General features: G+C 43.7%; 1 protein-coding gene across 3 annotated transcripts in view; it reads right to left on the bottom strand.

Annotated features, from left to right (window-relative positions):
* The window catches only part of NCKAP5 (NCK associated protein 5), a 404131-nt gene that overhangs the window by 223831 nt on the left and 156902 nt on the right, over window positions 1–23398 (bottom strand). For all 3 annotated transcript variants that reach the window (XM_075430787.1, XM_075430785.1, XM_075430786.1), the window contains one exon: window positions 7013–7072. In XM_075430787.1, coding sequence (XP_075286902.1) covers window positions 7013–7072 — 60 coding nt within the window. Of the gene's footprint in view, window positions 1–7012; window positions 7073–23398 lie in introns of those variants that run through there.

Raw genomic sequence — 23398 nt, 5'->3', positions numbered from 1 at the left:
GGCGGGGCGGCCGCAGCTCCCCAGGCTCACGCCATCTCTGCCGCGCTTTGAACAGCGGTGGGATGACAGCAGATTGATTTTAACGGTTTGTTGGGGAATGTGGAGAATAAACCGGACCGAAATTAATTAACCAGGAAAGAGTAACGCAGCCGCTGAAAGGCAGGCGATTCTGAGCAGAGGCAATCAGGCTCTCAGTACTGCTGTTTCGGGAAGAGGGAGCAACCAGGCTGATTTTTTTCATTGGAAAAGGACAGTTAAAATTGCTGAGACCTTTCGAGTCAGAAAGAATCCTCAGATTCCTCTTAAAATACAAAACCTGATAATATCTACCTATTTGCAAATATGAAGCAAACAACAAAAAGTACTCAGGACACAAGAACTAAAAAATGTTTTGTTTTAAAACGACTGAAGATAAAACTATAACGTTGTGAATGAGGACATTTGGCCTAAGGAAGTATGAACAATTAATGAGGTCCAGGAGCATTAAACTAGGCTTGTAAAGAATTTCAGTAATCATTACTGATGCTAACTGCTACTGAGTGTCTGTGAGGGCCGTATGACGAAGGTTGTAAGAAAAAGGAGCTAGACAGCACGGCTAGCTGTGTATAAATACACAGCTTCACAGAGAAGACAGCACAAGGGTCAGACCGCTTCTTTCCAGTTTAGGATATTTAATATTCAAAGAGACATTTTAAAAAAGTGACTTTGCCCCTCTCTCCCTCTGCTATTTTCTAATTAAAGCACAGATAGATGTTTTCACAGACGTAAGGACCCAGAAGCTGGGAAGGACAATTTAGCCTTTTGTATCTCATCTTTAACACTTCATTTATTACTAAATACCATCTATTTTTGAACCACCGGGTGCTTTTGCTCCAACAGGCTCCCCAGCTGCTGGCAGCAACCGCAGAGATCCATCACGCCGGTGACAGAACGCCCGTCGGTGCTAGCAGCAGTACTTTGCGTTGCCATCTGCAAGGCCCCCGCTCGGGAGCCACCGCAGGCTTCCCCCTCGTCTGTGACACCGAGGTAGGGAGAGCAGATGTGAGGAGCCCGGCCTCCAAACCTGCTGACCACGCGCCTTTTCAGAGGGCTCCCTGCCTGCTGATGGACAGGGCAGCGTCGGCTGCGGCGCCCAGCACAGAGGCAGGACAGTGGCCCGAGACCAAGCACCCTGCCAGTGCTGAGGGCCAAGGGAAGCAAATGCAGCTCCCGGGAGAGGTGCGGGAAAGGCACAGTTTCCTACAAGCATGGGCTGCTGCTGTAAGTGTCCATTTTCAGCTTCCTCCAAAAAAAAGATGGGAGACTTGGCTTTCTATTTTCAACTTCCTTTCACTCAGCTGAACAAAGCATCATCAAGCTGGGTCTGATCTCCCCTTTCTTCTCAACCAAAATCTAGCACCCACTTTAAAAGTCTAAATTTGAGGGAAAGAGCAAACAACTAAAATTACATACAAACCACCCTGGAGTTTGGAAAAGCAGAGAATATGGGCAGACTTTCTATTGATTTTAATACGACTTCAATCAAGACCTTTTCTGCCCTTCAACACATCCGCCTCCATGTGAACGCTCCAGTTCAGCAGCGCATGATGAGCAGAAGAGCAGAGATCTTTTCAAAGCTGATAACTTTAGAAGTTCGGTTTCAATCTGGGAAAAAAACAGGTTTGCACTTCCTCTGGTTTTGTAAGAGGCTCTTACGTGTATCTAAACACACTGCATCTAAGAAAGTTGTAAGAAGCAGAAGTGACTCGGTTCCTACTAATAACGGGGCATCTGACTGACGGTGCGATTTTTTTCTGCCTTTCCTTTTTACTTCTTCCACTCTTTATTTAAAAACTTGCAGTCTCTACCGTTTCATAGCAAAAACTGTTTGTAAAGCAAGAATTGTGCTGATCCCATCAAAACTCATTAATGTAACTTGTTTTTCCATTATTAGCACCATCTGAGCCTGTTGAAAGCCTTAACCAGGGCTTTAATTTTTCCACAGAGAGCTTTAAATTAATTAGTGGTTTACATGCTAACAAAGAATCTGATACATTCATAAATCAATCTAATGCAGAAGGATTACCAGAGGGTGGAAACCTATTCAGTGGGGACCTCACATTCACTTAACATGGTGGGCTTTTAACAAAAGGGTGCAGGTGTGGAATAGACGGGTACCGGGAAGAGCCCATGATAATCACTTTGCATCACTTAAAGACGCAGCAGGACACATGGTAAATCAGAGCCTAGGGCCCACCCTACGTGAATCCCATGTAGATGTAAAAGGCAGCAGCATCCCACATTAACCTTCACAGCCAAATTGCCAGAGTTGTACAGTTTCTTTTGTGTAGGTTACAGGCCACTGAACTAATGGCAAACAGAGCAGAATTAAAGGACTTGGGTGCAGAAGTACAAACTAACAAAACTGTGTAACATATATGTAAGAAAGGTATTGAATAAATTAAAAAGTAACATTTTTCTGAGTAATTATTAAATGAGTCCAAGTTATTATAACATGACATAATTGCATGTACTTTTGGTTCATTCTAGGTTTTTAAATCCAGGTTTTTGCTCACACAACACTAACTCTGCTATGTAACTGTGGCAGCAACTTTCTCATATTTTTCTTAACCTGGCACTGTTCACCGTTAAGAAAATTTTGCAAAAATCAACATTTTTGCTAGTCTTGTTCCGTGTCCGAAAGGTCCAAAGTTATGGACTTAAAGTTTAAAACAAACAAACAAACAAAAAAATCTAAAGCAGTTTCTGTTCTTTATTATGCTTTGAAGTAAACTTGTGACCTATTTTGAAAGCTGCCCATTTTAACAACGGAACCTCTTTCACCACAGACTCCTGCACAGTCCCCATCAAGCGCAGTAAGAACTGCATACATATGAAGTGATCATCTTCTTCTGCTGTACAACAAGGTAAAATGCCCTTGATGAGCCAGCAGAAACACGACTATGAAAATGGCGAACATGCACAGGAAGAAATAAAAAGCCATAAGTGACAGAAGAGCCACCGGGCAATCTCGGCTTGGGGCTGCTGCAGCTTTCAGCAGGTGGATTGGCAGCAGCGGAATGGTGCATTTTGATAATGAATGATCAATAGTTACCGATGGCAGTTCATAAAGAGCAAGTGTCAGCTATTCACAGTCTGAATATATTCAGTTCTCCTAATTCAAGTAATTTAAAAATACACACTCACTCAGTCCTATAGAGGAGGTATCAGATACTCCATACAACCATATGGAAGAAACGTATTACAGGTTACAAACGTATTTTTGGTGATAAACGCTTATCATTAATGAAATATCTTAATTTAAACTTTTATAGTACCTTCTGCTACATATCTACTTCCAATAGTAAATCAGTCATGAAAAATGTAACTCTGGGACATATAAAAACCACATTTCTCCCAGGGAACGCTGTGGGGCAGACACACTGGTGTTGTGTACAGTACACACTGCCGAATCCTCAACCTCAGCTTAAGTCTCCTCAGAAAAAGGTCTCCTCATAAAAACGCACTGCATCGTCACTCACCATGTTATCTGTCCAGATGTGCAAACCCTTTTTTAAGCAAAGATACCACAGTACAAGCAGTTTCTGCTGCACATGCTCTGTATCTATTTACTCATTTTACGGGTGCGTCCGCCTCGCTGCAGCGGTGCCTGTGATGCTGGGTGACCCCGGGCACCGGGAGCCTTTCCCACCCATCGCTTCCAGGGAGCCCATGCAAAAAGGCAACAGCTGGTTGAGGTTACAGCAAGCGCTAACTGGCAACCCCCCTGGCACGGAAGCAAACCCTGAACAGCGTGTTCTCCCCTTAATTTGTGCTGGGAAGGCAAGAGGGGAGAGTCCCCGCAGCTTTCTCACACTGTGAGCTGGCAGGCAGGGACAGGGCAAACCCGCCGTGTCCCTCCTGCACGCACAGGGGCTGGGCACACACCCCCTGCTCGCCCTGAAAATGGGTGTGGGTTGACATAACACAGTCACCCCTTACTTTCATGACCCATCTGTGACTGCAAACCCCAAATAAAATGTAAATTTTTAAAAGGAGCTAGAAATGCTAGCGCAGTGTTAGACGAAGTGCCACCCTGCAAAAGGCGTGCGTGATGTTTTGCACAGCGACCCATGAGGGACCTTATAAATGCTTATAAATATCTGAAGGATGGGTGTCAGGAGGATGGGGCCAAGCTCTTTTCAGTGGTGCCCAGCAACAGGACAAGGGGCAATGGGCGCAAACTGAAGCATGGGAAGTTCCAGCTGAACATGAGGAAGAACTTCTTGCCTCTGAGGGTGATGGAGCCCTGGAACAGGCTGCCCAGGGAGGTTGTGGAGTCTCCTTCTCTGGAGATATTCAAGACCCGCCTGGACAAGGTCCTGTGCAGCCTGCTCTGGGTGACCCTGCTTCAGCAGGGGGTTGGACTAGATGACCCACAGAGGTCCCTTCCAACCCCTACCATTCTGTGATTCTGTGATGAGTTAGTCCACTGAAACCCTCTGTGCCAATCTAAATGGCACAACAAACAGGCAAGAAAACGGGAGTAAGCAAAGGCGATCAGTTAATTAGTGATTAAATCAAGCTGTGGCCTGCCACCGACTGCACTGGCAAGGAGCTGCAGGGGCCGTCGCTCTTCCCCAGGGCCGCAGCTGGTGACAGCAGAGCAGAGCCCCTCGGGCTGGTGCCCGGCGTCCTCGCCACCAGCCCCAGTGGTCTCCGTGCCGTCCCCGGGGGATGCCCATCACACCAAGCAGAGCAGCGCACGTGATTCGGCACCCGGCGGGCACGCTGCTGGCTGCCAGCGCCTCTCCGGAGGAAGCCAAAGGCTCGCTTGCTCAGAAGCCCTCATCGAAATTTCGCTGTGAATCTGTCTAAAGTGTTTGCCCCCAGACTGGTACGTGTTGCAGGCTCCTTGCTGCACGCCCCGAGAATGCAGCCTGCACAAGTTACCTCATCCCCGGCCTCCCCTGTGTTCAAACACTCCATCTCCTGGACCCTCACTGCTCCTGTACCGCTCGCAGCCAAGCAAGTTCATTAATGTTAATTAATGACTGCTGCGTTTCATATTAAAATCACCGGTTCGGAGCTCTGAGACACAAAGAAGTTTCCACACATCAACAGCTTCAAAGCAATTGTCTCTACGGGTGCACTCGTCCTCGGCCGTCGTTGCAGGATAATCACGGAAATTACCCCTCGGGAAGAGCTACCTAGTATTTACCTTGGGGGAAGACAGCACCCCCGGAGAGCTACCGGTCGGTCAGCCCTAATGGGTTACAACACTCGGCCTCTCAACAAATTACACAAAATTACCCTCCGGTTAGCAGGGCTGTGTGAGTAATCCCACGAGCCCATAGCAAAAGGTAGAAGAAACGTCTGACTCCCACGGGATGAAGCTACAAGGTGGGTGTCTATTCCAAAAGCCTTACCAGGTCTAGAAGGTCAATCAGTATTGCTCATTTCGTAAAGTCTTGAATTATTCCACTAAGTCTATTTTACACTCAATATGCTACTTCTGTGCCTCCACGGGAAAGACAGTTTAAAAATAAATACAGGAAACATTTCAAATAGAGTAAACATCTCTTCCCAGATTTTGAAAATTATTTACACTGAAAACTAAAATGCAGTTGCAAAACCAATGCCTGATCTTTGCCATTCCTCCTCAGGCAAAATTCCTCCTGGAAGCAGCATGAGTTTTCTCTCAGTCCCTGACTCTTGGATTACGGTTTAACTCAGTCATGTTTGTTTCTAAGCTCCTCCAGGACTTCTGCCCCAACAGGCCCAACACCACCCCGTGGCCAGCACTCCCAGCTGCTCAAAGCCTTCTGGTGGGCAACCCAGCCCCGCTGCAGACCCACAGGCAGGGGCAGCCTGGGCATGGGAGAGGGCAGCAGCTCCCACGGCCAAGCCAGGCACGTGGCGGGGCTGATCAGCGGTATCTGCCCAAGCAAAGCCCACTCGGCTCCATCCCTCCCCTCTGAGGCATTCGGAGCCCCGGAGCCCCTATCCCAGCAGAGCCCCCCGGGAGGCACCCCCAGCTCTGCCGGAGCCACGTGTGGCCATGCCGAGAGCAACGGATTCATGGCAGGTTTCTCCTACCTGTCATTTGGCTCCCTCCAAATCTCATTTCACTGTGTTAATCACTAACAATGATTCATAAAAGGCAGGCAGTGGAGGCACACGGGATTTAAAGGATCCTGCATCTCACAGCTAATGGAGCATCTCTTCCTGGAAACCCTCTACAGTTTCTCTCCACTAAGTTGAACAAACTCTGGACCAAATTTTCTCACAGCCAACTACGCGACTCCCGCAGTGCTCATTCCTCACAGTCGTGGCTTCACAAGTACGTTCCAGGGGACTGGTTGGGTTCTAAGGCTTTTGAACGGGTCTGCCTTACCCTAAGGAAGCCCAAGACATTTTCTCTGAAGATAGGGACAAACAAACTCCTTAACAGATGGGAAGAATTCCTTAGATATTCAGTAATTAAGCACACTCAGCACATGTCGGTCCTAAAGAAAATTGTTTTGAAGAGATAAGGCACTCTACAAACCAAGATTTGCAGTTAACCAAAAAACTGCCATTTCAACTTTTGCTCACAAACCTAATCTCATAAATTGCTACATGAAAAATGGAGATATAAGGAGCATTACATGATTTATAAAATTATCAGATTGAGGTTTTTTTAAGCTTCTGTGCTTGTATTCTTCCATTTTTCTGCAGCTGGCTAAGATTTAAGAGGCAAGTAAATCAAGGCATTTTGATCTGAAATTGCCTTGCTGTGCTGGCCTTGCTTCCAGTTCCAGTAAGCACCATCAGCAGGGACAAGGAAACAGCTTTTCTCCACCGCAGCTCTTCCAGGGAAGCCAAGATAGAGCCTCGAGGTTCCTCAGATTTATGAATACATCTCTGGCAACCCATCACTATGTCCAAGACAGCCTTAATGCTCCGGTGACCATCTTCAGCAAGACAAAACGCACCTTGGTCCTGCATCAGTGAGACACGAATCGCAAGGCAGCGAGCCGCCGCAGCTTACCATCGCTCCTTCGCTCTTGCTCTGCGCAACTTCTCGCTGCAGCCGAGCCACGGACAGCTTCTCCCTACGGAAAGAAAAGCGTGTGAGTAGCAGCTCGTGTTCCACCGGCGGAGAGCACGCAGGGCTGCCCCGTCGGGGTGGCATTCCTGCGCGGCGCTCGGGCAACCCTCCCGGCAGGCCCTGCCCTCCCCGCCACGCTTCTCCGCAATATTTAGCGGCTCCGTTATTGTTTCATTTTGCAGCAGTTTGACAGAACTGTCAATAAATCAGCTGAACCCAAACATCATTTGCTCCACTCAAAGAGCAAAGTAGCTCATCACGCTGGCGATATGGAAACAGACTGGGTAAATCAGATCGTGTTATTGGTTTTCCTACCGCCTCGCACATCAGCTTTATTCTGCACTATATTAACACCTGTCAGAAGGCTGTTAGATCATCAATAAATGTATGCATAGAAACAAAATTTGAAATTATCTGTTCTGTTCCTAAAGATACTGTGCTGCATTTTGTAACTACTAATTATTAGATTTTTCTTTTTCAATTAGCCATTTTTCATACAAGATCCTTACTCAAATGTTTGGCTTGACTCAAGTAGCAATTAATTTGCTTAATTAAGGATTTGGTGATCAAAACACACTGTCATCTGGAAAGCTGTAAGAAAGGAATGAAAGTAGGGTTTCAGTATAGGTAGAAAGAGATTTTCACAGTGTATGGACTGGGAAAGTGTAGCACGTACCCAGTACGTGCACTGCAAAACCCAGAGAGTGGAAGGTGGTGCAGGAACCGACCACTGCAGGAGGGGTAGGGCAAGAGAACAATTTGCTCTGGAAGCTCAGCAAAGCAGAAAATACTTTACAGAACAAGTGGGACTTCAACAACCTACTGTGATTTTAATAGGATTTAAAAAAAACAAAGACACTTGTTCTAGTAGGCTATTTTTAAAGAATATCTGTTTTTGAAAGAAAATCACCGTGCAGAAACATCAGAGGAATTTATCAGCACGTGAAGAATTTATCTGTACACAACGAGACATAAAATTTGCAGACGAATAAATTATTCACAAAAGATGATCAGCTTTGAAAACTTCCAGCAAAGAGATTTTAAATTCAGACTATACCCATTATCCAGTTTGAAATCTTCCATTTACTTGTGCTTTGCGTGGAAACTTCACAGGATCTAACTGGGAAGCAAGACCTGAGCCATCCCAGTGAAGCACCCTGGCACTTACCCTGGGACATTTAAAATCTCTGACCCAGTGAGCACAAGGTAAATGCCGTCGGGCCAACGGCTCGGGCAGTGTCGGTCAGCCTCCGCCCCAGCCCAGCGATGCTGCTCAGGGCCAGCAGCACCGGCCTCGTGACGCTGGCGAAGGGCTCCAGCCACGCACCCGCCGGCCACGCTGCCCCCGAGGCTTTCCGAGCTGGGGAAAGAAAACCTTCCTGCTGTGCACTGCAGCAAAGGGTACAGAGCCTTGAAAGCGCAGAGACGCGTCTCCCAGCTCTCACGGCGGTGAAGAGCAGGGGCTGCAAACTCCTGTCCCCCAAAAACCTGCAAGGGTGCCCAGCTGGCGCCGAGGGAGGGCCGGCGGCGGATGATCTCATCTCCCCAGGCTCTGTAGCCACTCCTGTCACTGACCGGGCCACTCTCAGCCAGCACAAAAAGCTAAACGCTCTATGATATTTAGTTCCTGATGTTCCAATAAAAGTAGCCTTTAAACCCCTTCCGCGAGCCGATTCTCAGGAAGCGTTTCTGCTGAGGCAGGAATGAAGGCAGGAAGGAAGATCTGCGCGTGCCTTCCCAGCTCCTGCAAGAAAGACAGCACTCGTGTCGCTCGGCCATCGCCCCGCACACGCTTGGGTCGCTAAACCAGTCCTCCCCCTCCATATCGGTACCACAGCCCTGCAGAAGTTGCATTTGTGTTACTCCAGCACGACACCAAGATCCTCTTCTGCGCGTGTGAAAAATCACTGACCGCTGAGAAGCGGCGTGAGTACAGCATCGACAGCCCTAACGCAAGGGTCCCAAAACCAGCTTCCAAAAGACACATCCCGCCCTCCCTCTTCCTTGCTCGGATACTGTCACAGGCAGATTACAAAACTGGTTAATCCTATTTTAAGGATTTCGCTCATCTGCTGGAAATAGCCCGTTGCATTTTTGCACCGCTTCAGTGCCCTAATACGTTTCAGTGGAAAAAGCGAGTATACCCTTTGAGGGGGTTTTGACTTTTTAATTGCAAAACAAGTGCCTAAAGATATTTTATGAGAAAAGATGTGGGGGGAGGGGAAATAAACAAACAAAAAACCTCACAAACCACTCCTCCATACACTTCCTGCCAGTGGTCTGCAGAGATTTATATAGTTACTCCTCCTACATGAGGAATACTCCTACTTTCCGTGTTACCTCCAACACAGAATCAGTTCCACATTTCTGGAATTCTGGAATTTTATCAGAGTAAATTCCATTCGAGCTCCAACTGCAAAGAGGGCTGGCTCCTCCTAAAGAGGCCAGGTCTTTCCTCTCTGGGTGAGAGGGGTTCAGAACGGCTTCCTGCCAATTTTCCTAGCGAAGAAGGGCATAGACTGGCATTCCTGCACTGTGTTTATAATATTCCTGCCACTTTACAATAGCAGAAAACAAAAATGAAACCCATTATCATGTATGAGAAAAAAAAAACCTGCAACAGGGGATACAGAAGACCCATCCATTCCAACGGTGTCTACAAATAAGTCAACTTCGAGCCAAGCAAACTCTGTGCTCCCACTTCAGACAGGGCCCAGAGCATCTTCTCCCTCCCGCCTGCACTCCCCGGGCGAAGGAGCCGTGCACTCGGAGCCAGCCCTCCGCAGATGGTTCCCCGCCTCCGGGCAGGATGCCTCCGGACCACAGTCATCCTGAGACCATTCCAGGGAGCCTCATGTGTGAAGCACTCAGCCCATCGCCCGCAGCGAGCCATTTCCCACCACCTCTGTACAAACGTATGCCAGTCGAACGGGTGAGAAACGTCGTCAAAATCCCGTTACGAGCCAACAGCATTTAACACCAGCTCGCAGGGTTGGAAGTTTTCATGTAAGATACACGACAAGAGAGAACAGGGACCTCCGTGTCCAAGCACAACCAAAAAAACCCGTCGCTTACTACCCACCATCTCCAGCAGTCTTGATTAAGACAGCACTTCCAGCGCCTATATTCAGCCCCCATTTTTTAACATGGTGTTACAATTGGATAGGCATTTTACTACAACTGAGCTGCAAATATAAGCTTTCAGCTGCTTTAGCCTTTCACATGTTTCAAATGCAAAGAACATTTGACATGCAGCTTCAAAGTTAATCTCGTTTTTTCAGTCCTTGCTTTTAAACAGGAAAAATCAGTAGCATTACTTTGTTGCTATACGGTTTTATTTATTTATAATCAAGCATGTTTCATCCCTATACCATGATTAATTAATAAAGTTAATTAGCAACTACAGCCAACCTGCAAGAAAACAAAATCTTCTCTGAGGATTTAAAAAATTAAAACATGTTCATTGAGAGGTTCTCATGTTCGCTTTTGAGCAACTGCCGAATGATAAAAGGTTTACAAAAACGGTCTTTGAAAGCACAGTTTATGCTCTTAAATTTGAATATTTGCATTGTAAGTGGCAAAATTCCCAGCCAAGGATTTTGCAAAGAGATAATTAAAGGAGCCAAACAAGGATTTAATTATATCCTTTCCAGATGGAACCAAGCACACAAGTATTCACTGTGTGGATGGAAGAAAGATACATTTCAAGTCTCAATATTGCTAGTAGGTTTTGCAGTAGCTTGTTCTAAAAAACAACAGTTTGAGGAAAGCCCATTTAGTCCAAGAAAAACATAAATGTGCTAAATAATCCGGCAAATTCTGAACTCTCCTTAAATGAAAATTTCTCCTCCAACCTCTCTTCCCACCAGCTCAACTCATTCAACCACCAGACAAAAACCCCTGTATCATACGACCAGCGACAGCTAACACACACGGCTCAGGGCTTCACTACAGACCTCTGCTACTGGGACGTCTCCCAGACCACGGCGACAAAGGTAGGTCAGTCGACGTATCACAAACCCCCACCTATCACAGAATGTTCAACAAACGCTGACACTATTCCTGATCTGGTAACAGATCTCCTCAGATCAAACACCACAATAAAACCTACACTGGATGGGTGAAAGACTCCCTTTCCCTTAGTTCTCCTTCTTCATATTGCTATTTTACATTGACACGACAAAACAAAACAAACTCTCGCGGTGAACTTCAGCTTCCCAAACTTTGAAAGAAGACTTTCATTTTTACTTTGAAACCTCAGATTCAGAAGCTCTTGGGTTCAGGGTTTTGTTCAACCATCTGACACAGAAAGGTATTACTTAAAACAGGTTCTGGATAAAGTTGTGAAATAAAGATTTCCTTACAATGTGTTGAATTACATTTATTTGCTGACATCTCAGCCATACTGAATCAGGATATATTTTCAGTTGTAAATAATAATTACAATTTTAATCAAGAAAAATAATTTTAAATAGTTTTAATGAAGAACATGATCAAAACTCAAAAAGAACAGAAAATGTCTTAGTAACATCACCTGAAACATAAGTTAGTGCCTCAGTGAACCTGAATCCCCGCGATTCACTGGGAAGACAATGGTGGTATCAAACCCTGGCACTGTCCTTTCCCGGATCCCTCCCACACCAGCAGCCCCATGACCGGCCAGCACCCATTGACAGGTCTTCCATTTTCAGCATCGGCACATGAGGATTATAAACTTTTCGTATTTCCTTCTTCCTAAGCAAATTATTACTTTCCTACAAAGCAAATTAATGAGGATAAAGTTTAACAGGTATGACAGCTCCCAAGTTACTTCTTCAATTGTTTCTCTACTTGCCCTTTTTTTCATGAACAGGAAAGTGTTTTCTTCACGTTTCACCCTTCCTTGAAATTTTCACTCTGAAATGATTTCGTTTAGAAGTGGTCAGTTCTGCACCATAAAATGAAGCCCATCTTTTTCCTTCCACATTAGAACTTTTTTTGCAAAGCCAGAAAACAACCACTTGACCCACTGAAAAACTAAAGCTTTGAAAATACACTTTTACCATCTGTTTTATTTTTGGTGATCGTATCCAGTCAGAGTAGCCAAGCTATACACCAGCGAGTCCTTCTGCAGGCTATTCTGGAGCAAAGAAATTCAAACCACGTTTCCCACTCTAGCTATCATTGTGAGATTCAGAAGGTGAACAAATACTTTGTGCATGCTGGGAAAAAACAGCCATAAAAATGACAGAGACGGACTCAGAATCTGAATTTGCAAGGCACTGGACATTGAACTGCTCCTTATTATCACCTATCCAAGTTATTTCCCTGTAACTTTTTCCTCCCCCCACATCATCACTTGTCGCCATGGCATTGTTTTTCAAACGAACCGGAGAAAACACCGCTACAATCTGTTAAACATGGATTAATCATAGCACAGTGCTAACAACCGACCTAGGGGCAGGGCGCTGGCCTGTGCGGAGAGCCACAAGCCCGGCTCCCTCCAGCTCCTGGCTTTCCAGGGAGGTTTCCCACCCAAACGCCGGCCAGGCTTGACCCTGGTGAGCCTGTCAGATCTGACGAGGGAGGAGCCGCGGGTGGAACGGCCGCGGTGAGCGAACGCGCCCCTCTCAGCTCCTCCGCCCGTGGCAGCGGATGGCGACGCGGCAGCCTGCCCGCCTTCCTCCCGAAGACCAGGCACCGCCGGGGCAGTCGGGGCCTCACAAATGCCAGGGCCGTGCGCATTTTGAAACTGCTCTTCTAGAGTCGCGACGGCTTAACTAGACCTGGCAATAAAAGAGTCATCTTGCAAAGAAATACTCATTGCAAATTTAAAGCCGAGCAAAGTACGAGCTTTATTTAATTATTTTCACAGTAATTGCAAAGACAGGAGTTACAATAAAGGCAGTACTAACGCTGTCAAGCAGGAGCAGAATAGATACCACGAGCCACCAGCAAGGCACAGGCTTCCATTTATTGCTTATTTATTTGTATTCATTTCTGAATGAGAGATAAGCATACAGAAAACATCATTTACATTAAACTTCTCTTCTACAAGACATGATACTCCCAGACAAGCAAAACAGGTAATAACTAATTTAAACTATATTTTCTTTGGGTGACACTAACAGTAGGGAAAAGAAAACGTCCAGGAATTATAACTATAATCTAAAATATGTATCAGCAATCCCCAGGGGCTCCTCACCAATTTCCTGTGGATTTTTATGCATATGAAATCTGAATGAGAAGTTCAAAGAAGATCATCTAGTTACTTTCCAGAAGCATCCAAACAAGATACCAAATACAGAAGAAATACCATGGAAGAAGATCACGGGGTAACTCCGGGCTGAGTCACATCCCTGGCCAGAAAGGAGGAGGCAAAATGTGCTGTAAGCGAGGAACGTAGTGGGGGCAGAGCCTTCGTTATTAAAGCAAAAAGTTTGCCTTTGGCTAGGAAAGTGGGGCAGATCCACAGCAGAGAAACCAGAGAAGGGAAGGTTATCAGGAGTCCTCAGCAGATCACGGCAGGATTATTTTCATGACAAATAGCTCTCTGCTCACCAGCACGGCCGCTGAGGTCGGCCAGGCACTCGAGCACGGTAATTCTCCCGTCCGAAGCATGTGCAAGAGGACAGGAGGCGATGCATTTTCAACAGAAGCATCTTCTCTCACAGTGGCAACCTTTATTACTTCATTGACATTTATTGTTTTCAACACGGAAATTATGGGCGCAAGACTGCACACTTCAATGATTCACTGGTATTTCAGACAACCTTTCAAGTATATCTGTTTTTTAACGTTGGGGTGTCTCCTTCCACTATTACTGCTGACTCCACAACACAGCCCACCCCTCAAATTCCATGTATGTTTGGGCCAGCCGTATCAGACATGGTTAGGGGGTCTAGACCCAAAGTTAAAAGGTTGGGGTTTTTCCTCTTGAGCTGTGAGATGGTTTTTAACCTTGGTAATGTAGAAAAGCCAGAAAATCAAGAGCAAAAGCTTATTAAATAGAGACCTTCGAATAATGTTCATTAATAACTCCTAAATAATCAGAATGACAATAAACAGAGCCACCAGCCCCCCGTCAGTTCCTTGACAAGACATGGAGATGGTACCAACCATCACAATCAGTGCAGTTTCTTGATTAAGAAAAAAAAAAAACAGGAAAAAAAGTGATTCCTTCGCTATGACGCACACATTCGGTTGTGATAAAAGATTAATGTCTACATGACACAATGCCAAATCATCAAGATAATTATGAATTATACCACACAATCATTTTACAAATCTGGAACATCTCACTTACGACCATTACTCACAAGATAATGCATTTGGTTGCAATTTCTTTTCAGATATACCCCTCTGATATCCTTTCAGGCTGAGATTCCAGGTGGAGGAAGAAAACGGGTGGGGAAAAAAAAGCTGAATTTTTTTATGAAACACAGAAAATAGAGGTAAAAAAAACCCCAACGTTTTCTTAATCATTTCTAAAGTCTGCAGACATTAGTGAGTGATACTCACCGAATTTTTTTAAAAATCAGCCCAAACACACAGCAGTAAACTGCAGCAGGCAAGTGAGTTATCCCAGCTATCCACTGTAATGCACCATCAGGTATGAAACATCAAACACCTCAGTGCTAAGAAACATGAAGTAAACAGCACTACAGAATGGAACACTGAAAGACATCTGAAGTACAGGTTTTCACATTATAAATTAAATAGTCCATGCATTATGTAAACTTTGCATTTACTGAAAAGCATAATTAAGGTTTTAGCAGGGCCAAATTCTGTGCAGATTTGCTCCCTGTTTAAACCCACTGATTCAATATATCCCATAAACTACCAAAACACACTACTCCAAATACATGAGCACAGGATCAGTCCCACAAATTTTGTTATTATCAGAAGTGGTACAGAAACCACAAACCTTACTGTCTCTGTTCTGCAATCCACAACATACAATATCTCACAGAAGCAATCTGACAAATTCATACTGTTGTAGTTTGAAATTTCTTGACATAAGTGATTTATCAATTTAAATGTTACATTAACAGTAATATTTGCATTTAATGCTGTATTATTTCTGCCAATAAGTTGCAATCAAAAAAGCATACAGTGGGAATTTGTATGATTAGACAAGCTGCCAAGTTCTCCAAGACTTGTCATCATGGAAAACCTCAGTGTTCAAACAGGAGAAAAAGAAAAAAAGGACTAATAGAAGTCAGTCTGGAATATTAATTCAGCAAAAGAAACCTTAAATTCTAACAAAGGCAGCTGTTGCACACAGATCCCCATCCTTCACTACAAGAACGACTGCTTGCTCTTCTCTTCAGGTGCGATTTTAAAATACCTTGTACAAACGAAAGCATCTGTTTAACGAAAGCCCTAAAATGGTACCGAACTTCTTTATGAGAATTCTTGCACAGTACAAGGCCTACAGTTTGCACTTTTTTGATCAAAACAAAGCACTAGTGTCTATCTTCTTTTTGACAGCACCCTCAGAGCCGCTGTGTTGTTCTTACGACCTTCTACAGCACAGGTCAGCGGGGAAAGCAAATTCAGCCGACCCTCCCAGAGTAGTGTACGGCCCAGTAGCTCCACTTCGTTAAATGGGACGGTAAGACAGCAAGCCAGGCTGCTCAGAACCTCCCAGCTTAGCTTGACAGTGCAGCTGGGTTCACAGCGGGTAATGAGAGAGGCACAGGGTCACCGCTACGCAACGGTTTGGCCCATGGGAGAAAGACAACAGGTTAAGCCACCATCTTCTGTCCCCTCTTACTCCCAACACACACAATTGTCACTCTTCATTTCACAAGCCCACAAGATGCTTTTCTGGTCCTGATCCCCCCGTACAGCTGCTCTCATTGCTGGAAGTACCAGAGCCGATGACCTTTGCTAGTGCAGCAGAGCTGACATGGACCTGGCAACGCGTCAGTCACCGATGCAAGGAAGATGTTGCTGAAGCAGATGCCATTTTCAAAAGAGTCAGGTTTTGATTTCTGTGACTCAGTGAAATTAAAAGTAACAGCAGTGATGTAAATACAGCCATTCTCTACAAAACCCCCAAAAGATTTTTTTTGTTCTCTCTTTTTAATGCATATTCAAGAAAGAAGAGATAGAACAGGGACTAGAAAAAAACCACTATGCGTAAGGGTACTTTTCACCCCTTGCCTTTCTGCAGCATGTCGTTCAGCGCTTCTATTCTACTCTAGATCTCAAACCAGCCTGCTGTTGTAGGTTGTGCACTGCATCGCCGTTAGGGAAAGAGTAGCTCCTTCTCCTCAGTTTAGTTGCGCGTAGCAGCGTCTTTCAGCTTGCAAGTGTGTAAGTTCTTACTGGGTTCTTTGCTGTTCATTTCAAGCTGGGCCAAGTCCTTCTCTCGACTATACAGTCTCAGTTCCTGTGTTTCTGGTTGGGGTTTTCTGTACGGTTTGAAGTACTAGATCCTTACAGCATACAGATTTATACTACTTATATTGCATTGTTCACTTGTGTTAGGTTTTTTTTAAAAAATAAGTATTTGGAATCCAGAAGATATCTCCTGATACATGAAGAATTTTCTGGATTGTAACCCAAACAGAATTAGCTGTGAATCCTGAACCCTTTCAGCCATTTCTAGCAAAAGTAAATTCTTTTTTTCGCTAAGCCTGCACTTAAGACCACCTTGACAAATGAAAAACTAAGGAGGAAACAAGGTTTTCTTTTTGCAAAGGACTTGGAAGTTGAGCTAACAAACCCCCCAATCACTGGTTTTCTCTGGAGATTTGTCACATGGAGATGACGTGCTCTAGAAATTCTTTTGAAAGGATATGCATTTCCCTAAAGGATTTTTTAATGAGAATTTACTGCTCAAGAAAGATTCAGGACTGGCAGCATTTCACTCTTCAGTTAATGATCTTTGTTTATTAACATAAAATGATCACACTTAACAGGAGTGTAACTTTCCCAACCAATGCATCAAAGCATGAAAAAATTCACACTCCTTCAATCTTCTCCCCTGAGGCTGTCTGAGAGGGTGCTAGCTGAAATTTATATGGTTGTCCTCTACGAAAATGAAGTCAGAAACCTTGTTTCACATAAGGCTGGAAATCATGGAAACATTTTTTCAGAACCAGAATTACTCAGACATAAACTAACAGCAAGAAATGGCAGCAGACTGCTGTCACTTCTCAGAGCGTCTATTCCTTCCACGCAAACCTTTTATCAGTATCGGAAGATCTTTGCTTACTCCTAATCGTAACTGATCTTAAATTCCGTGGGTAACATTCATGCAAAGTGCTGATTCCACATCCTGTTAGTAAATCACCACTTCTGGAACTCAATGAATCTGCAAGACAGTGACGATGGCTATAGACAACTGTGTCTATAAACGAGAGATCCCAGAACCCCACCACTACACCTCCTCTTGTATTTCCATAATAAAACAGCAGAAGTGCATTTCTTCAGAAAAAAAGGACCAAATGCACAACTGAAGAAAAATGGGTGTAAGGCACAAGAACCAAATGCACTGTTTGGAACACCAAGACTAACATGATTTGGACACTAAGCTCAACCAAACTCTCAGATCCCACTGCTTTCTTCGTAACTAGCTTTCCTTCTGCTCTGCCAGAGTAATACACCCAGCTCTCGTTTGTGAGAATGTTCAGAAAGATTTTTCTCCCTGTTCTCTACAAAGCTTTTCAGTGTTGCTCTTGCAATGCGAAGAACATACCAGATTCTGCTTCATTACTGGTTGACCTGTTACCTCTGTTTTCCACTCCTTTGTTCACAGATCACCACAACACATTCCTGGGTATTCTTTGTAATCTCTTTTTTTTGGGGGGATGTTACACAGTCTTTTTATCCATCCAGAAAGCCCACAGTATGAGGACTTCTGTTTTTCTTAACAGGCTGCACTTACTATGTCTTTTCTCTCTCTGAGCTACGCTTGTTGCACACTCTGTAACCTTCCAGTTGTCACTCATGCCCTGTTTTAATTGAATTGAATTTAAAATACCTTGGAAAAATCATCATCTTTTTTTTTGTGGACAAGGAACAAAATCAGAGTTATTTTATTCTGTTTCACCCACCGGACTTCTCTCTCTCGACTGTTTTTCTTTACGCAATTGTTCAATACTTCAGTATTCTGGCACAAATTGCTAGCGAATTGGCAATGACCTTCCACTCAAAAAGAAAATACACAAGAGAATCAAAGTTGTGCAGAAAGAATACTTTTCTTTACTGCTTAAATTGGTTTGTTGTTGTCTCCTTAATTTCACTTTGCACCCTCAAGAATAAGAATACTACTCTACTAAGACCCAGAAATACTGCTCAGTCAAGTGGCGGCACTTCTGCTGGGGACTGTCTCCATTTCAAGGCCAGATGCAGCTGGAACTCGGATCAGGCCCCTGGAAGCATTTTGTGCTGCAGCGCATCTTTAATTTCCTCTGCCAACTCACTCGAGAGATGAGAGAACTTCTTCTCACATTATTTTACAGGAAATCAAATAAACTGAACAGCGAGAAGCCATACACACCTTTGGGTACAGCAGAAGAGCAGCAGCACTGATCGCATGGGTATCATCACCTGCGCACCTCCAGGCTCAGCAAATGGCTCGGGGGCTGCGGAGCAGTAATGCGGAGTACGTTCTACTCAGGAAATCACCAGAACAGGTCAAAGTATACATCAAACCAGTCTATCAGATATATATATATATATCTATATATAAATACAGATGTTCTCTATACAAGGGAAAGCATCCACACGTAAGCCATACAGCTCCTGTATTTGTACTTCTAAATTTCCATTCTGTGATACAGCGTACAGAAACCACACACCGGAGGCTGCGGGTGCCCAGCAAGAAAATGTAGCAAAGGGAATGGAGTTATAAAATAAATGAATATATGCAAGACAAATAATTGTTTTTTTTCAAAATACACTTGGAAGCAACAACCAATCCGAGGGAAAAAAAGGCTACTAAAATGACAGAAATATGGTTTGCAGCATACAGTTTAACAACTGATCAATACTGAGCATACACGCTGAAAGACACGCAGCATTTGCCATGTTTATAACATTTCTGTGAAATCAGCTGTTCAGTTTTACAAGTGCATACCCATGATCTCTATTATCAAAAGCATTAGTACATCTATTCAATCATTTGAATTTATACTGTAGTAGGGAAAAAAAAAAAACAATTATGAAAATAACTTCAGATACCCATCCATTTTTTGTAATTCTGAAAGCAGAAAGCATGTTTCATAGTTAAAGGACATTTGAGATAAACTCTGCCAAAGATCATCTTGTGTAAAATTATCCGCTTTTGGTAAACATGCAAAATGGATGATCTGTCCTTGAAGAGCAACAGGTTATTTCATGATGTGCAACAGCTGGTTCTTGGGCCACCTGCAAAGTGCCACCAGCACGAACACATCACTCACGGCACGTGCTCAGCATCAACGCAGACCCCGGAGGGGCCTTCCGACAGGACTCCCAGCAAGTGACACATAAAATAAATGAAATAATTCTTTTCTGAGAGCTCTTCCCTAATGTCTACATAAAATATATTTTGGATGTACTGATAGGTAATAATAGCCACTTGGTTTTCAGATTCAGCAATGTGATCCTGTTTATTGACTGCACAGATTTGGAGAGAGAAGGTCATACAGGCTTTTCCATAAATCTCCATGAACTTCAGTAACCTACTAGTTTTGTGAAGAGAAAAAAAGGAGGAAAGCTAACACAAATTTCCCTGGAAAAAGTTATAAACTGCTGGGCTTCCCTCGGTCCTCCCCCAGGCTAGGGAACACGCTTCAGTATGCCTTAAACAGAATAATGTTCTCTAACTCACATCTCACTATGCCAGAAAGAAAAAAAACCCAGCACGCTGAAAATCACTTTGAAATATCCTTCAGTAACCCAACACCCGAATTCATATTCATGCAGCCTTACAGCAATAAAATCAGTTCCATGCTAATGATATAATTGTTTCTTCCATCACTCTGTCTATAAAAGAAGACCAGATAAAGTCAAAGGCAGTGGCCTCTGGCTGATTATGTATTTTGATAAATTACATGATTAACTGGAACCTCAAACTCAAGATTCGTTGTCTCAGTAGACCTAAAAGAGAAGAACAGGCTTGCTTCTGAAAGGACACGGATCTACGGGGAACCTAGTCCAGGTCGAGATTGCTCCTCAAAGAGCATTACTTGTACTGAACCACCGGCTGGCATGCACACGGGCAAACTTTAATGCAGAAATTATAGCTGTCACTTTAAATAATGGACGCAGCACATGGTAATATATGCAAAATGCTTTCCAACGTGTTCAAGTAGAGATGGAGAAACTAAGTTATCAATGACAGTTTTACCACATAATATACCATTCTAACTCTTAACAGCACTGAAAATGAAATCCAGAGCACATCAGACATATTAGTGCAGCAACAACAGTATTTTTGCATGTATTTATGCAGCCATTTAAATTCGCATACAGTCAAATCACAACCCCAGTGGCTGCCTAGGACTGAAACAGAGAAGACTGAATAGCAACAGGCACACGATCCACCTGTGCTGCTCAAGTTGTTTTACTGAGCTCCATTAAAAAACTCACATGTGGTGACCTGAACTCGGTTCAGGGCAACAGTTTTAAAACCTGTTCTCTGAATATTAAATGTAAAAACATTGTCAGATGGAACTTGGGTACAGTCTGTCCTTTCAGCTAGTACAGCTCAACAAAGTTGGGCCAGAACTACTGTTATTTAAAACTTTTCCAATTATTCGTGATGTGACTGAAAATCCTGTTACGAAAAAGTGTACTGCCACCATGTTACAAGTAAACACAATCTAAAATAAAATAGCTTTCTGTTTAAAACCTGAACCAGGGAAGCAAGCACCTTCAAGAAACCCCAGACAAATTAAACCCTCTTGGGGCATTTCAGATTATTTCCCCAAAGACATCGGCCAGATCTGCTGCGTGAACACAGACAGCTTCTCAAAGCTCAGATAGCATCAACTTCAATGGAAGTTCAACCTTAGCAAACAAAACAATTTAAAAGATATGGGTGAATACGGATTAAGATGTGTTAGCGTTCAGGCATTTCCAAACATATTAAATGGTATTAAGCAATACTTAAAATATTAACTGTCTGAAGTATTAAAATGGAAATAGCTTGAGCAGTTCAAATGTCAACCAGATACTTAGTCAAATCTGCATTTCTCCAGTTTCCACAACAAGTAACATGTTTTGAAACCAATCTGATGTTTGAACAAAGCTCCTTGCCCTTCTTCACAGCAGAAAGATTGCAGTATTGTCTCTGGGCAGTGAACTGTGCTCTGAAATGACTTATTATAGTCATCACCACAGCCTTTGGTAGGACGCAAAACAAAATCACACACAGTGCTCACGCAGCATTACAAGTATTACCTCATTTACAGAATCAGGGAAAAGTCAGTTTCAAATCAAGGTATCGATTATTTCAAAATTTAATTCCCCAGTCACAAGCTATACCAAGAAAATCAATCCAGTAAAGGGCATTTGCCAATTAAGTAAGCGAGCCTTATCTTGATTTTAAGTTACTTTGATATTAGAGATCATAAAATTAGCACCACACTTTAAGTACCTGAGTTAATAGAGTAGGAAGAAAAATAGCCATGCATAAAACTGATGATAAACTTTGTAGATAAATCTCCTGTGTCATTACATGATCATGCCTTTAGTTTACAAGAGATCAAACAGCTGCCAGAAAACACATAGGCAGGCATTTTGAATTTTTGCTGCTTAAACCTAAGGCCCACAAGTACCTTGAATTCAAAGGATCAGCATGAGGCTGCGATAAGCACCCACTTTAACATCCACCACCAACAATTCGAATTTTCTTAGAGAAAGTCAACAGCAGCAATCTCCTTGATATCCAGGGTTCATGAGCAAAATTGTAACAGTGGCTCTTCTTCGCAGTGTTTTACAGCAGTGCAAAAAGAACTGAAGGTACTTTCATATACAGAATATACGTTATTAACACTCTAAGTTGCTATACAGGCGTTCAGAGCTTTTCCAAGCTCAGGGGATCAATCTAACAGACGTTGGCATTCACTTTCCTTTCTGACCGTCCCCAAAGCAGAACAAAACAGCTTCTCCTTTTTCACCCTGCTGCAAGAACAAACATATTTTGATACGCTAAGATACTTCCATGTTGACGTATTTTTCTTAATAAGATATTGTCTTAATTGGTTTCATCTATCACTTGGAGATTATCTAGATGACATGTTAAGGATTGTTTTAGTGAAGCAGAAAAAACCCATATGGTTTCAGAGAGCACATTATTTCTTAGTATAAAACCAGTACCTGCTCGTTACTGCACATCCAATAAAAACAGTTTTCATAGCTGACGCAAAGCTGGTATCATCTAATTTCATGTGGAAATGAAATGCTAGGGTTTTGCTCTGCACAAAATACCCACACATTCCTCCCTTCACTAGACACGGTGGTGGGAACACGTGCCCAAGATGCCAAAGGTCTTGCTTTGCCCTGCTGCTGGCCCTGGCCATGGTGGCAAGGCTTCACACCAGCATCTCTTCTGCTGGCCCCTGCCTGCAAAGCTCTCACTTGGCATCAATGCAACATCCCAGTGTGTTCAGTCATTATACACCTACTTGCTAAATTCAAAATTATTTTATTTGGCATACTTAAGCTTCTTTCGTGATCTCAGATGTAGGAAAAGATAAACTCTCGAGGTACATGAGGTCTATCAACAGGTACTTTCCTCTAGTACTGTCTTATGAAAACATTACGGAACACTTCACCTATTTATACAGAGTACTTCTGTGCGCACCTATAAAAACTATAGCTTTACTTAAAAATTCAAAGCTTTCAATCTCTCAGAAATGCAAGTGAAAGACAGAGAAAACTATTTATTTTCTAGATAGGTACTGAATAATTTCCATTTTCACCCAGGTTACGTTTTACAAGGTTTTCCAAAGCCATATTTTCTTTAAAAACAGGGACATCTTTCAGAACTGCAAAACTTATAATAAAACATCAACCAACTTTGCTTTTACGAGGCAAATGTTTCTAAGTGAATGCACCCAAGTACCTCACAGTGTCAAAGGTATCGACGAAGCAAAGTATTCAAAAGCCCTACAAGGCTGTGCCCACCACACCGAGCAGCAACTCCAGACTTCCGGCAGGCAGCCAGATGGCTGGCTTCAGCCAGCCCAGTTCATCAGCTGCATTACCCAAATAACTAGCCCGGATTTTTAACGACGGAGCAGGCAGTCAGCGCTGGCGATGAGCGGGGTTTCAGAAACCCTTCAGGCTGGGGTCCGCCAGCCCCGGCTGGCCATCGGCGCAGGGCTGGGCCCCGCTCCCCGG

This window comes from Opisthocomus hoazin, chromosome 9, assembly GCF_030867145.1.
Source record: "Opisthocomus hoazin isolate bOpiHoa1 chromosome 9, bOpiHoa1.hap1, whole genome shotgun sequence".
NCBI lineage: Eukaryota > Metazoa > Chordata > Aves > Opisthocomiformes > Opisthocomidae > Opisthocomus > Opisthocomus hoazin.
This window is presented reverse-complemented; position numbering and strand designations above follow the sequence as displayed.